The sequence below is a fragment of the Mobula hypostoma genome, chromosome 2 (genome assembly GCF_963921235.1).
Source record: "Mobula hypostoma chromosome 2, sMobHyp1.1, whole genome shotgun sequence".
Classification (NCBI taxonomy): Eukaryota; Metazoa; Chordata; class Chondrichthyes; order Myliobatiformes; family Myliobatidae; genus Mobula; species Mobula hypostoma.
In genome coordinates this window covers 196,017,571-196,034,073 of record NC_086098.1, presented here as the reverse complement: position 1 = coordinate 196,034,073, position 16,503 = coordinate 196,017,571, and the positions used below count along the sequence as shown (strand labels likewise).

At 38.7% G+C, this 16,503-nt stretch overlaps 1 protein-coding gene across 1 annotated transcript in view; it reads right to left on the bottom strand.

Moving 5' to 3' along the window:
- Positions 1–3,569: 3,569 nt before the first annotated feature.
- The window catches only part of srms (src-related kinase lacking C-terminal regulatory tyrosine and N-terminal myristylation sites), a 51,528-nt gene continuing 38,594 nt past the window's right edge, over positions 3,570–16,503 (bottom strand). Inside the window, exons 4-8 of the mRNA XM_063030777.1 lie at positions 15,391–15,535; positions 12,896–13,054; positions 6,910–7,091; positions 5,197–5,353; positions 3,570–5,116 (exon numbers count right to left, since the gene is read on the bottom strand). Of these exons, the coding sequence (XP_062886847.1) occupies positions 4,902–5,116; positions 5,197–5,353; positions 6,910–7,091; positions 12,896–13,054; positions 15,391–15,535 (858 nt within the window). The 3' untranslated portion in view covers positions 3,570–4,901. The remainder of the gene's footprint in view (positions 5,117–5,196; positions 5,354–6,909; positions 7,092–12,895; positions 13,055–15,390; positions 15,536–16,503) is intronic.

Here is a 16,503-nt window from a genome sequence, read left to right as displayed (position 1 = left end):
GAAGCTGGATTTGGGGGATGATTTGACAGATCGGTTGTCGCGGTGCCCTCTTCAGCTTCCTAAAACCTCATTGGTGTGTATTCTTACATTTCCAAAATGTGAATCTGCCTGATGTTTATCTTGCTTCCTGTTGCTTTAATTGACGTAACCAATGAGCACTGTTAAAAATAAGACTATAAAACAGCGTATTGGCATGTTCGATTTTGGCGCTAGAAAACTCTGGCGTACTATATATGTACACAGCAGTCATCCAGGAAAGTTGGTTAGTCCAGGATTTGTTGCTCATTCTAAAGCGCCCTTGTATTGGGTAACTTGTGAATCACCTCAGAGTGTAGTTATGTGTCACTCACTTACAGTAGGATTGGAGCTGGATTAATGGATGGCGAGGATGGCAGATTCCTCTCCTCTGGACCAGGTTGAAAAATCATCTGGACTTCCTCAAGTTGGATATGGTTCCCCAGTTCCTCTTTTCTCCTACCCCCTCTTTACTCCAACTCATCTTGTTTTTTCCTCCAGTCCTGATGAAGGGTGTCCGCCCAAAAAGTCGCCTGTACTCTTCTCCATAGATGCTGCCTGGCCTGCTGAGTTCCTCCAGCAGTTTGTGTGTGGTGCTCAGATTTCCAGCATCTGCAGATCTTTTCTTGTTTCTGATTGTATTACTTATCTACCAGTCAGGATTCTGGAATGAAAATGAGCTGGAAGTCCACCAAGGGAATTGAGAAATACAACCTAATGCATTAAATGAGTAACACACACAAAATGCTGGAGGAACTCAGCAGGTCAGTCAGCATCTATGGAAAGGCACAAAGAGGTGACGTTTCAGGCCGAGACCCTTCATCAGGACTGAGTGAAGTCTTTGTTCCTTTCCATAGATGCTGCCTGACCTGTTGAGTATCTCCAGCATTTTGTGTGTTACTCTAGATTCCATCATCTGCAGAATCTCTTGTGTTAATGCATTAATTGAGTTTAGAGTTACATTAAAACAACTAACTCCAGTACAACATTCCCTCTATTTTTTTTTTACAGCTTTGTGGAGTTCATTGCTCTGAGCAAGAAATTTTTACACAGCCTGAAAACTGCATGATACTTTAAATTTATTTTATGATAATAATATTATGAATACTTAGAATGAAAATTTAAAAGTTACATACTTTTGATTTATTAACTGAAGGGTATAGTGACCTACAGTATAACAAAGAAAATCTTTCTGGCTGCGTCCAATTCCAGCAGCATGGCAACAAAGGTTATGTGAGTGGGAGCATTCCAGTTACTGTGCGGCTGCGCACCCACACAGCTTAGAGGGAACAGTACTTCAGTACCAATAATCACAAAAACTATTGGATTGTCATTAAAATTTCATCTGGTTCACATATAAATAGAAGAGGTTCTGTGGGTGCTGGAAACCTTAAGCAACACACACAAAATGCTGGAGAAACTCAGCAGGTCAGGAAGTACAAGGGGTGATTGTTAAGTTCGTGGCCTAAAGTAGCTTAGCACATTTAATTTACAACATAGTTCCCTCCTATATTTACACACTTAGTCCAGCGGTCATGGAGCATATGGATCTTGGACCTCCAGAAAGTGTCCACAGCAGGGGTGATTGATAACTTTGTGGCCTAAGGTAGAAGGAGATGAGTTATACAGCTCTCGTTACATGCACATGCAAGTTTGAGTGATTATACAGAAAGTTTGAAGTTAATAACATCTCCTTCTACCTTATGTAACTCAGTACCCCTGCTGTGGGCACTTTCTGGAGGTCCAAGATCCGTATGCTTCACGACCGCTGGACTAAGTGTGTAAATGTAAGAGGGGACTATGTTGAAAAATCAATGTGCGAGGTTTTCTAAAATTGACTCCTTCTACCTTAGGCCATGAACTTCTCAATAGCCGCTCGTATCTATGGATGCAGCATCTATGCCTTTGGTCCACTCATGATCTTAAGGGAAGATTTACTGTTCATACCCTGTCTGGCCTATGTATGATTCCAGACCCCCTAATGTGATACTTGAAGTACATCTAGTAGGGCAGGTGCCATCCATAGGAAGAGAAACAAGATAATGATTAGATTCTGCTGGAGAGAGTGTAGAGTAGGTTGACCAGGATATTGCCTAAATTGGAAGACTTTAGTAATAGGGAGAAATTGAATCGATTGGAGGCACAGAGACTGCAGATGCTGGAATCTGGAGCACCAGACCTGGAAGAAATTATTGAATTGCGTGACATTTGTTGAGGGGTGGTGGGGTGAAGAACTGCTGATTCATCAGATCCTGCATTTTGAAAAGTCCTATCCCTCCACAGATTCTGCTCAACCTGCTGACTTCCTCCAGCAGATAGACTGTTGGATAGACTGGGCTTGCTTTCCCCAGAGTGAAGGACGTTGCAGGGTGATCTGTTAGAAGAATTTAAAATGAAAGGCATCACAGGGTCAGAATCTTTTTCCCATGGTAGGGGTATCAAAATACAAGGGGGCATAATTTTAACACGGAAATGAAGAGATTTGAAGGAGAGCTGCGTGATACTTTTTTTTTACACACAGTGGTTGATAATCGGAACAGACTATCAGGGGACATAATGATATTGGTACAGTCACTACAGTTAAAAGACATTCAGACATTACTTAAATGCACAAGGCATAGAATGATGCTGTCCTAATGTCAGAAATGGGATTAGTGTAGATAGGCAAATAGGTCAGCACGGATGTGGTCAGGTGAAGGGCCAAGTTCTGTGCTGTACAACTCCATAACTTTGAGAATCAAGAAATACAGAAAGCTTTGTTTTTATTTCATATTCCCAGTCTCTACATGCACTGATTTCTAGTGACTCTTAATTACCTCCTCAGTTCCAGGGTGATTAGAGATGGGCAATGATACTCTAGGCTCTTTGGATATTACCAGCGGGTAGGGTAGTTAGGTTGTGATTGACTCAGGAAGCAGCATTTGTGTCTCTGGACCACACAAATTGCAAATCTCATCCACCATGACCAAATATCATGAGGTAATACTCTAGTGTAGCACTCTTGGTAGCATTATGTTTCAGAAGTGACATAAATAGAGATCTTGATTAAAATTAATCAATACTAACCACCATGCCTCAGAAGATTTGATTCATCATGGTGTTTTATGCTTCTTTTCATTGCATCTGTTGCCTTTATTTATTTTCTCTGGGGAGCCGGTAGGCCTTCTCCTTTATTAGTGCAGTCTTTCTGCCAGTAATGTTTTCACAGTAGTTTGGGTAGGACACTTTAGATGTTAATCCAGTGACAATATGTTTACACTGAGATTGGTACTTTTTTTTTTAATAAAGCTATTGCCGTTGTCTTAAAATGGGTTATATCAAATGACCTTGACGACAATCATCTATGAATTTTTCCCAGCCACACCTTAAGTCCAACTCTCAGGGTGAGTCCGGAGTTATGTATGAGAATTATCAGACCATTGTTTAAGAATATTGATTAATGCTTTTAGATATTATATTACTTGAAATAAACTTCACTAAATGGTTAACATCCATTCACTAAATGGTTAAAACAGAAGATTCCATATGTATTTGTAAGATGTCTTTCTCCCAAGAATAATTTCTACCCATTTTTCATTTAAACATAATTTAATTGCTGGAGCACCAAGATGATTATAGCAATGACTTATTTCTGAGCACTTTTTATATTCAACATTGTTTTCTAAGTCTAGGGTAAAAATTAGCCAAGACCTGAATGAAATGTGAGGGTGAAGTTGGCAATTGTGCATGAATAGCAAGTGCGGGGAGACGAGACCTTGATTTTTTGGCATCATTCAGCAGTGCCCAATCACTTGCACATGACTCCCTGTTGGGGCTGATAACAATGAACAGACCCCGGACTTAAGAAAAATGATTATATAAATTATCCTCTTTTTCAGAAGGATTAAACAACAAACTTAAGAAAGCTGCTTGAAACATCTAAATACTTCTACAAGGAATAGAAATCCACGATAAATAAGTGAATAAGACGTGCTCTAGTTATGCAATATCTTGTTACTGACATTTTAAAGTGTAGTTCAGTGGAATAGCTTCCCTCCATTGTGTTCTGCCTTACTTTCAAGAGAATAATTATGTACTGTAAATGGTAAAACCAGGCATTGCCATTTGGAATAAAAAGAAAACAGCCTGGGGAAGATTGCTGGTTTGTGGCTTGCAGTGATCATTTCTCCTGTCACTAATCTTTGAACACTAACTGCATCAATCTGGTACATGGTGCAAAATTAAGTTCACAAGCACAAAGCCATTAAAAATTATTTCAATTCTTCAAACATCAAAGTGAAGACTGATTTACCATGTTTGCTTCCATAAGGTACGGAGAGGACTTTGTCGTATTTCTCTGTTACAAATCTCAGGTTTGGGCTGTTGGAAGGGCAGTGAATGGAAGCCTCTGATATGAGAACCCACTCCCCTTCCATCAAGTTATACATTAATTTAAACTTACAGTTGCTGATGGCAGTTGAAATTGTATTTCCTCTAAAAGTAAATTTTTACATTACTTACCTATTTTTGCTATCCAGTTTCTTACAGTGTTTAATATATACCAATGCAAGGCTAAGAATTATTTTTGCTGACATCAGAAGGCCAGTACATAAAGATTATTGCACCATTCCTTACTCTGCTATTTTATATAGGCATCTTCATATTTATTTTCTGTAAATTGATGCTCTTATGACAGCACAAAACAACACAATGCTATACATTTTCTCCTTTGTACTGCTGACTGTAACTTGAGGGAATTAGCTGATTGTCGTAAACAACGGTATCAAAAGTTAAGTACAGAAACAATCCATTGTCATGAACCAAATGTAGAGTTCACTCTCATCCAGATCCATGTAGAATTACACTTCTTGTAATGATGTTAGACTGTATTCTCTTTGAGCTTGAACTCAGTCTTTCTTTTGACCTTGATCTTGGTTGTTGTAAAAGTATTGAGAGTATAGTGAATTGAGTTCCTCTGTTAGTGTACTGAAGGATGGTCTGTTTTCCTCAGATTCATTCCAACATCTGAGCATTATATCATATATGTCTGGGGTACAGGTTTTGGGACGAGGCATTCTGTATCCTTGGTTTACCTTATCCACAGTTTCCTGGTTTGTCATTCCTGGAACATCAAATTAAATCATAAATTCATTACAATACACCTTATTGTCTTATACCTTAAAATTATTTCAATTTACTTACGCTCGTAAGGATCATTGCCATAAGTCACAATTTCATACAGGAGAACACCAAATGACCATACGTCTGATTTTACTGAATATCTCTGGTAATTTGCGGTTTCTGGTGCAGTCCACTTTACAGGTAATTTGGTCCCGGCTTGGACATTATACACCTCATCCTGTTCATTTAAAACAAGTGATTTGTTATAATTACAAAATAACGAAAGAGATTTTTATTCACCCCTAACTCAGTTTTCCATGCACTCCATGTGTGAACGAAAGCAGATAGGGTGGTAAAGAAAATGTATGGTATCTTATTGGATGGAATATTGAGTATAAAAGACGGAAAGTCATATTGTAATTGTATAAAATTATGGTTAGGCCACATTTGGAATATTATGTGCAAATCTGGTCATCCCTTTAAAAGGATGTGGAAGCTTTGAAGAAAGTGAAGAAGACATCAACCAAGGTATTGGCTGGACTGGAATATGAGCTACAAGGAGGATCCAATCAATCTTGGATTGTTTTCTCTGCACTGTTTGAGCCTGAATGCTGGCCTGAATGAAGTATACAAAATTATGAGAGGCGTAGATAGGGTCGATGAATCCTTTTCCTAGGGCGGAAATGTGAACTGCAAGAAGGCATAGTTTTAAGGCAAGAGGAGGAAAAACATTCAAAGAGATGTATAAGGCTTTTTTTTAACAGACATAGTGGCAGGTGCCTGGAATGTGCTGCAAAGGAAGTGGTCGAAGCAGATAACATAGCAACATTCAACAAACATTTGGACAGGCACATGAACAGACAGGGAATGGAGGGATATTGATCATGTGCTGGTAGGTGGGATTAGTTAAAATTGGCATGATCAGTACAGATAATATGGGCCAAAAGGACTGTTCTAATTCAGTACTGTTCAATGTTCTGTGAGGAAAGGCAATAACAAGAAAGAAATGGATAGCGTTCGGGGGTGGATGAAGTGCATTGTTCATTCAAAGGTACAGTTCTATTCAGACTAAACTGAAATACCAATAAAGACCCAAGAGACTGCAGACACAAGACCAATGAGTTGTGCATATTTGGAGTTGTACTGGTCTACTGCTTTTGTAAGAACATTGTTAAGCAATTTCCTCTATTTCCTCCATCTCTTGCCTGGTTGACTTAGTAGCCTTGAGGACACAGGCCTGTATTCTGGAAATGAAGATCTCTCCCCCAGAACAAGTAACAAGAATACAACTGTGGTTGTGAAAAGCCTGCATCAATGTGCCAAAAAAATCATCCCACAGTTTAAAAAGCGTTGAACCAGTGACTTGTCAAAACCCTTCCATCCAAATTAAGATGTAGGCTTAAAGTACATTTCCACACAGCAATAAAGTACAGACACATAAAATACTGCACAAAGAAGAAATATTAACCTCCAAAGCCCTAATGTTTACATGAGATGGAAACATTTCTGTTCGCACAGAATAAGCATCATCTGGAGTAAATTGCATGAGTATTCATGATGGCTTTTCTCTAAGTATTACAGATAACACTGCAGAAATAAAATGTTCTGGATTATTGCAAAAGTAAATGCTCTTGGTGCTTGGAATTTGAAATAAGTGCAGGGAATTTAAGAACTACTCAGCAGATAAAGCAGTATTGGTGAAGAGAGAAACAGATGACATTTGTTTAATGTTTCTAGGAACTAGAAAGCAGGACTCTCACTTACAGTCAGGGCTATCGAGATTGCGAACCTTACCCGGATCAATCTCATTAATCCAAAATCTGCAACTTTGCAAACAAGATCTTCTCCAACAAGAACATTCCTTGCAGCCAAATCCCGGTGGACAAATTTATGCCTTTCTAAGTAAGCCATTCCTTCAGCCACTTGGCTAGCAAAATACACATGGTGAGTAATTGTTAGTGTTTTACCTTCATCTCCTAGAAACAAAATATTCAAAGATATTATCACCAACAATCACTTTATCGTCCAGCAACATCTCACAAGAGGAGCATTGTGTTAGTAGAGAAAGCTTCACTGCTGCATCTATTTTGTTGATGCCATAAAAATCTCCTTGGTTTATTGTTTAAAATATGATCTCCAATGAGATTTCTATCTAACTGGCAGGCTGGAGTTGCAAGAATCTAAGATATGATGCACTTGACCTTTGGCAGTGCTGAGAGGCTCCCTGTTAGCAAGCAAATTGTCAACGGCATCAGTTTTATGTACTGTAATATGAATTTTGGTAAGAAGTTCAACTGGAAAATACTGGTAGTAAAACTTTGTAAAATTAATTTTGCATTCTTTCAGAGGTAGTCAAAGTGATCTTTTCCAATCCTACATTTTGACAGGTCTCCACATAATTGGAAAATTGAAATAATGCTCACAATTTTCAGATCAATGAATGTTACTGCATACAGGAGCATAAACAGTATGTGCCAGACTTTTTAACATTCTTTGCTAGAGGGCTAATTCATATATAGTAGAGGGAGGGGGAAGTTAAGTATTTCAAATCAAACTTGAAATCAATGGAATTTCTAAATGATTTGGAAAAGACAAATATAAAAACATTGTAAGTGTATATATCATTCCTTTCGAACTTAGGCCATTTTTTCACTTGCAGTCATGCTAGGTTATTTTCAACATGCATTCAGATTTTCATGAATTTCCCGATTTTTAAATATTTAATCTGCTTTGTCCATTTGGTCACAATTTTAATTGGAAACCTTTCCACTCTCGCACAGGTGATTTATTCAGTGGCTCAGATTTGATTACCGTGACTTTGTTGACCAAACTTGCCACCCATAGTCACCACTCATCAGTCCCACGGTCTTCACCCTAGAGGTTTCATCACTTAGGACACGTTTTTGAGAGATTCTACATTTCTAATAATATGTCCAGAATCAATTCAAAGCTAAAGAAGAAAATGTACAGACATTTCCTATATGCAACTTTCTGAATTTGTGTGTAATCTAATTTCTTTATAAGTGAGACAAGAACATTTTGCATGTAATTGTGATTAAATTTCTTCTTAGAGTGGATAGAGGGTAGGGATCCCATGCAGTTTAGATAAGTTGATTAATTCTCATTACGCTTTCCCTTATCTGACAGAAGAAAGCAGCAGACTACATGTTATAAAAAATTCCCAAACGACAATGGCATCAGGCACCTGTAATCCTAAAGAAAAGCAATAATCTGCAGATGTAGGACAACTGAAATAAAGCAAAATATGTTGGAAACACTCAGCAGGTCATGCAGCATTTGTGGAAAGAGAGACAGGATCAATGTTTCGGGTCTGAGAACCTTCATGAGAATTTGGAAAGAAAAATGTTAGATTAGGTAATGGAGAAATGGAGTGGTGATGCAGTGGGAAGTGGGGTTGGGGGACTGGAATACATGGAACAAAAGGAATTTCTCCTGGAGAGTAAGCCTAACACCTTATGTCAAATTACAAAATCATTTTTGGGTACAATGAACCGGTTCAACTTTACTTGTTTAGCAATTTGTTGAACTGTTCCATAATATCCTGCCTTCATTTCTGGTCTTAATGCTGAGGCCCAGTGACAGAAGTGAACTGGACTTCCTCCTTCAAGTTGCCTAAGGGGAAGCAAAACCAGAAATGTATGTTTTTATTTTAGCAATTAGCTGTAAGTTTGTGGTTTAACTACATATTGCAATATCCACAAATACAAAGCCAGAAATGTTTCCACAAGTGTTTCAACAGTATTGTCTATGATTGAGGATTAGGATTCAAAATTAGATGACTTTACATCCAGTTTTCAACCACTGTACTGAAATCAAGAATAAGGAGTGGAAAAATAATTGCCACCTTATTTTTGACATCTTGACCAAATTTGACAGTGCCATGGCTGAGAGAATCACTGGAGTGGACGACAGTACAGATGATGCAATGTGCTCACCGGTCCCATCACATTCTCAGAATGGCTTAACATTGTTTCAACAGGTCAATATGTGATTTCAGGTGCCGAACTAGTTAAAGAGATGATAAAGAGACAATCAAAGAGCCCTAGTTTGGAAGTTGTTGCTTTGGGTTTACATATTAGAAAATAGAGAATTGAAACGTAGAAAGCCTACAGCACAATACAGGCCCTTCGGCAAACAAAGCTGTGCCGAATATGTCCTTACCTTAGAAATTACCTGGGGTACCCATAGCCCTCTATTTTTCTAAGCTCCATGTACCTATCCAGGAGTCTCGAATCTATCTCCACCACCATCACTGGCAGCCCATTCCATGCACTCACCACTCTCTACGTAAAATACTTACCCCTGACATCTCCTCTGTACCTACTTCCAAGTACCTTAAAACTGTGCCCTCTTGTATACTTTAGATCCCCACTTAGACTCCACTTAAATCACTTGTATGCCTGGAAGCCGGACTATTTTAATACTGGAACAATGAAACTTCAAACACCTGAGAGCCTAGAAGGCACTAAATTTAATCTGCTGATTTCCTCCAGCATTTTTTGTGTGTTTGTGCTGCACTAGATTTAAGATTTTGTTCAGTGTAAAATGCATTAGGCAGATCAATACAAAGTCTTTAGTTTTCTGGAAAAATCTAATAAAATTATGGCAAAAGTGTAATAAAATTCAGATATGGACAAGTGCATAATTCATTGGAAAGGCAGCAGGGTTCTCTACTGTTGGAGGGCTCCTCCAGACGGCCAGCAGAGGGCTAACATTCACTGCCTATTCCTAACTGTACAGCTGAAGCCAATTCTGATCTGCATCTCATAAAGAAAACATTGCTATTGTGTTGTCAGATGAGAGTTCAGGATTTAGACCCCAGTGACACTGACGAAATGGTGATGTATTTCCAAGTCAGGATGATGTGAAACCAGAGTGAGAACTAGGCACTGTAAAATGTGTGTTGCCCTTGCCCTACTGATGGGAGAATTCATAGGTCTGAGAGATGCTGTTGAAGATGCCTGGGACGGGGACCTGGGAGTACAAGTGGAAAGTTTGCTGAAAGGGTTTGCACAAGTAAACAAGGTGGTGAAGAAGGCTTTTTATCATGCTGGTCTTCATCAGTCAGGCACCCAGGCAGGAATAGGGACATTTTGTTGCAGTTATATAAATCAACAGTGAGGTTGTGCTTGCAGGATTATGGACGATTCCAGTCACTCTTTGATAAGAAAGACATTGTCAAGCTGGAGAGAGTAGTGCAGAAGAGATTTATGAAGATGCTGTCTGGATTAGGGGCCCTGAGTTACAGGGAGGGTTTGGCCATGCAGGATCTTTATCCCTGGGTCACAGGAGAATGAGACAGTACCTCATAGAAGTTTATAAAACCATGAGGGGTGCAGATAAGCTGGACAGTCGTAGTCTTTTCTCCAGGCCTGGGGAGTTCAAAGCTAGAGGGCACAGATAAAAGATAAGAGGGAAGAGATTTCAAAGGCACCTGAGAGTTAACTTATTTGCACAGAGTTTCGGACCAACTGAAATGAGCTAAAAGTGGTCAAAGCAGATACCAATGCAACAGTTAAGAGGTATTGCATAGATATATGGAGGGGAGTGACTTGGAGAAGAATGGGCCGTACATGGGCACTTGGGACTAGCAGGGAGAACAGTGGCCAGAGGGTCTGATTCAGAGCTATATCACTCAATGACTCTATCTGTTGCATCCAGAATGGGGTGGCAGCAGAGGGAGTGAATGTATAAGGGCTACTGATCAAGTTGATTCCTTTGTCCTGCTTAGTGTTTTATCTCTGAGGTACAATTGGAGTTCCATTCGTTCAACAACTGAAGAGTATTTCATTACACACTTGATACTTAAAAGACTTTGGGAGTTCAAAGTGAGCCAGTCACCACAAGATATCCAACCTCTGATTAACACTGATCAACAAAATCAGTTACATAGATGGTCCAGTTGAGTTTAAGGCTAATGGGAACCTCAAGGGCATTGACAATGTATGACTTACTGATATGTCATTGAACGTCAAGGGTAGATGAGTAGACTGTCCTGAAAAAGTGACTTTATTACAAGGGAGATGGAGTACAAAAATAGTGCAACTGTGCAAATGTTTGATGAGATCTGGAGTAATGTGTGCAGATTTTCTATCCATATTTCAAGGATATACACATATTGAAGTGTATTTCTAAAATGAAGATGTTATGAAGCACGTTTGAGTGGGTTGTGACTAAGCTCATTGGGAACATCTGACACACTGAGACACATTAACAGGGCAGATAGCCATTTTATTTGTGATGTTTTCCTTATGGGGAAATCAAAAACTAGGGGTGAAACTTCAGAAAATAAGTTTATCCAATTAAGATGGAGATAAAAAGAATTTTCTTCTAAGAAATGTGAATCTTCAGAATTCTGTTACAATAGAGCAGTGGAGGCTGACTTATTCTGGGTGAAGTAAATATTTGAATGTGAAGGGAACCAAAGGTTATGGGCATGCAATGGCTCTGACATGAAATTGAAGTTAAGTCCAAGATTTGATCAGTGGTGGTCTTGTAGGCTTGAGAGGTTGCCCCTCTTCTCACTGCTGTCATTAGGCATGAGGTTTAGAAGCCTTAAGTCCCACAATACCATGTTTTTCTGTCATGTTTTTGGAATTGATTTGCAAAACCTTCCCCTGCAGTGTAACACTACAGACTATCTCGTAGTAGCATGGGATTGTCTCTGATCAGACCCTTTTTTTGCACTAAGGTCTTGTTTTTGCACAGTATTTTTTTTCTCTCCTTCTTCCCCGTCTTTTATAATTTATGTATAATTTATACTCGATGTGTTTCCTGAACCTATGTACCAGTGTTGTTGCTGCAAGCAGGTTTTTCCATTGTATCTGCACTTCACTGCACTTGTGCACATGGCAATAAACTGGGCTTGAATGGCCTCTCAATTCTGCTCCTGTTTCAGTTATTTACACTCTTTGTTGGAGATGATTACGGTCTGGCATTTTTGCAGTATGACTGTTAGTTGTCTTTTCTAAGGCCATGGCTAAATGTTTAGTGGTTTTTGCTACATATGGACATGGGCTGGTTAACTTTTCTGAGTAATTGTGCGTAGAATTGAACATTGTGTAATCAATGGTGAACATTCACATTTCTGCCCTCTCATGGAGGAATGGTTTGATGAAGCAACTGAAGATGGTTGGACTGAGAACACTGAACTGGGGAAACCCTGCAGTCGGTAAAGCCCTGCAGACACACTTCCCAGATATCAAAGTTGGTGTTTAAATTCAGCATTTGTGACCATAAAAAATATTAGAAATTAAAATATGATTAAAATGTTAAAATCATAAAATATTTTAACAATGAATCTTTCCAGAAAAATGAGAATACTATTAATATCAGTTAAACTTGTAGAATAAACTCATGTAATTCAAAGGAAATGAAACTAATTTGTACAGACTGTTCCATCCATAACTGCTTCTTTCCATTGAAATCAATCGAGTTGATGCCCTAGCTGAAAAATTCTAGATCTAAGGTAGTGTACGCTCCTGAATTGACTTTCCACAGAATAGAACAAGAGTCCTGAAAGTTCTGAAAGCAGTTTGAGTAGAAGGCTTGGACTAGACTCAGGGGTCCTGATCTTCCACCGGTTAAGAAGGGAAAAGCAACAGATTCCAGTCGATCTGATGGTTCTCAAGGAAAAGATCCAGTTCAAAGAATCTTACAGCGTAAAAGGAGACCACTTGATCTCTTAGCCTATCATGCACATAAGCTTTCTGATACACTGCTCCTACTTGTCTGATTTTCCCCATTTCCCATTACTAACCAGATAAGTATTCCTTTAGGCTTCCTTTGCTCATGAGTTCTGTGATAATGTAAACAGGTTCTTCAATCGAACAAACTGCATAAAGCCGGATTAGGTTTGGATGGCTGATGCTCTTCATAATTTTAATTTCTTGAAGAAACATATCCACATTCATATCATCTGTAAATAAAACGGAACTCTAAATACTCAATATTTTATCTGATAAATTCTTTACAAATTTTAAATATAGTCTGTGTTACAAAGAGAAGTGAACTACACACAACAGTTTACTAATTCTGAGGAGTGGGCTGGAAAATGAAGACTCTCCTCCCACCAGGCAGTACTTTAGAGCAAATTTAATAATCCTGCACTGACAGAGGGAAAAGTGAAAAAAAGATACATTGCCCTGTGCTATCCTATTTGCCCATGCACGGAACTTTAGTGAAAGTTCACACACCTCACAAGCTGCAACTACTTTTCATATGGAAGATGTTGCAAATTCCGCCAAAGCAAGCCAAAGATCCCTAAAGAATGCAAGGTGGCTGAAACTGCGTGGCAAGGGTCTGCAAATTTAGATCAAGTTTTAGATAACATTGTAAAACTACAACAGAAACTTATGGGTAGATCATGAATTCTATTTTAATACTTTCTGAAACATACATTGACTACAATATGGAGAATAATTATTCATTACCCACCTCAATCTCACTACTTTATGTATGTTTCCTGTGGTTACTCTAGTTTATTCTAATATACCAAATGAATGTGAATATACCAAATTAATGTGGGTTGGTAACTTAATTGGCCACTTGAATTATTGTGTAGGTAGAGTAGGAGAATCTGAATTTGAATTTATTTAAATCTTACATCCATCCCACACTGCGAGGGAGTAAAGATCTTTGCATTATGACTCCGTCACCATGTATTGACATGTGAATTTGTAAGTCTGATGGCTTGTAGAAAGAAGCTGTTCCATAGCCTGTTGGACCTGGCTTTAATACTGTGGTCGCATTTGCCAGACGGAAACAGCTGAAACAGTTTGTGGTTGGGGTGACCACTGTCCCTGATGATCTTCCTGGCCTTCATTATGCACCTGCTGCTGTAAATGTCCTCAGTGGAGGGAAGTTCATGTCCACAGGTGGCTGGATGTTGAAGGAATGTGGAAAAAAGTTGCAGCCAAAGTGAGTGGAGAAAGGGCTTTCCCTTTGAGCTGGCATAAACTTGATGGGCTTCTCCAATGAAAGGACATATTCCTGCATGCCAGCTGGTCAATATCGTGGAACCTGCTGCCTAGTTACGTAGTAGGAGAGTTTAGCAAGAGGACTGCAGTAATTCCAGACACAAGTGCAGTGCCATCGCCTCAGGATACGAGGGACAGTCCAAGAAAAGGAATTGCTAGAACACCCCACCAAGTAAAATCTAAATGAACTCTATTATAAAGAATATATAGAATTATACAGAACACTATTATACATTTATATATTTACATGTTCAGTCATAAAGAACATATCAGCAAGAAAATATACTTTTATTTCAAGAATGATAAATGAGTCGTATATTTTCTGACAATGCTATTGGTTCACTTTTCTGCACTGCAATTTCCCTCAGTTTTCTAACATGTCTTTTGATTAACTGCAAGCCATTTTTGCTGTGCAGTTTATAAGAATAATTTTATGAGCTAGGTAACGCTGCTGAAACTTTCTATACCAATGTTTGAAGACAGGACTGATTCTGTGACCAGCACGGTAGCTTGTAATTCCTTCACAAGCTCTACATTTTAGGAAATTATCCTGCCTCATTTTTATTTGAATATAATTAACTTAAAAATTACAGTTGTGATCAGGTTACTTATTTCTGACAGGGGAAGGAAGTGTAGGTGTGGATGGAGAGGAAGAGAGAATTTCAAACTCATTCAGTAGCAATTAGATGCATTAACACAGGCCCAAATGTACATGGAAATGTCGGTAGTGGAACAAGCAGCTGTTCCCTGTTTGTGCCTCTTCAAGGGAATGAATATGGAAATTTCAAACTAGCTGATAGCTGTTTGCTAGTGATTCTACAATTATATTCTGACACTGGATTCCTTAAGGGGTCTTGTAGAAGTGTGTAATTCCCCACACTTACTTTGGTAATGTTTCATAATTTAATATGCTTGAATAACTTCCAGTTTGCAAATATTAAAATGTTAACATTCTTCCAGCTGTTTGTAAGTGGGACATTCTGGTCCAAATTCTGTCCCCATTCCCAGCCTCCATGATGGGATTTTCGTGCACAGGGTGCGGTGCTTGCCAAGAATCTGGTAGAAGAGTCTGTATCCAACAAGTTCCCACATTGGAGTTAAGGGGTACTGTTGGGATAAATGTAATTGGATGTAGTCTCGAGAGCAGCAACAATTGTGTCCTCTGACTAAAAAAATAATGGTTGTGCATTAATACTACTGTTTTTCCAGCTCTATTTGCTCAATACGCACTTGCATCTATTTTTTGTACATCACATAAATACATTATGTCACAAACCCTTTTTAAGCATTTTGATTGCCACATGCTGGTTTTCATTCCAAATTCCTTCCCAGACTTCTCCAAAGTGACCTTCTCCCAGTTTCTTTAACAAAGAAAACTCTTCTCTGGGTCTTTCCCATTCATCAGCATTATAAGCTTCTTGCTGCAACAGGAGCCAGAATATTAGTACACTTGATTTATTTTTCAATAAACCACTGACTTTCTACTTACTGTATATATTTTTGATCAAGTAAAGACTAATAGATTCAATTATGAAGCATAAATTTAATCAACTCACACCCAATTTACTAATGTTTAAAAGTCTCACTGGCAGTATTAAACACATAGTATAAGGGCCACATACTCTATGTACTCTACTGTGTAATTAGTTAACTAGTTAGGACTGGTTAACTTAAGATGGTTTACTCAAACTTAGGGCCACAAGGAATATAATTCTTGGATTCTGCAAAAGAATATTATTCAGCACGATACAGGATTCATTTAATCTTTATTTTGGTAAGGATAAGGTTTCATATTAAATAATTATTTAATAAAATGTTTAAATTTTCTTAACTTTATATTTTTATCTGCAATGGGAAACAAATACTATAAAGTGATAAACAAGTTGAAAGACATTCTGTAAGTAAGTAAAAAACAAGAAGATTTGGCATGACATCGAAAACTTTGACAAACTTCTACAGATGTGTAGTGAAGAGGATATTGACTGGCTGCATCACAGTCTGGCATGGAACCAGCAATGCTCTTGAACAGAAAATCCCTCAAAAGTAGTGGATCTGGCCCAGTCCATCATAGGTAAAGCCCGCCCCACCACAGAGCAAATCTACATGGAGCATTGTCACAGGAAAGCAGCATCAATCATCAGGGGCCCACACCACCCAGGTCATGCTCTTTCAGGAAGAAGATACAGGAGCCTCAGGACTGACACCATCAGGTTTAGGAACAGTTACTACCCCTCAACCGTCAGGCTCTTCAACCAGAGGAGACACTTTCATTCAACTTCACTTGCCCCATCACCTTACTGTTTCCACAACCTATGGACTCACTTTCAAGGACTCTAAAGTAAGTATATGTTCCGCACAGCATTGTGGGCCAAAGGGCCTGTATTGTGCT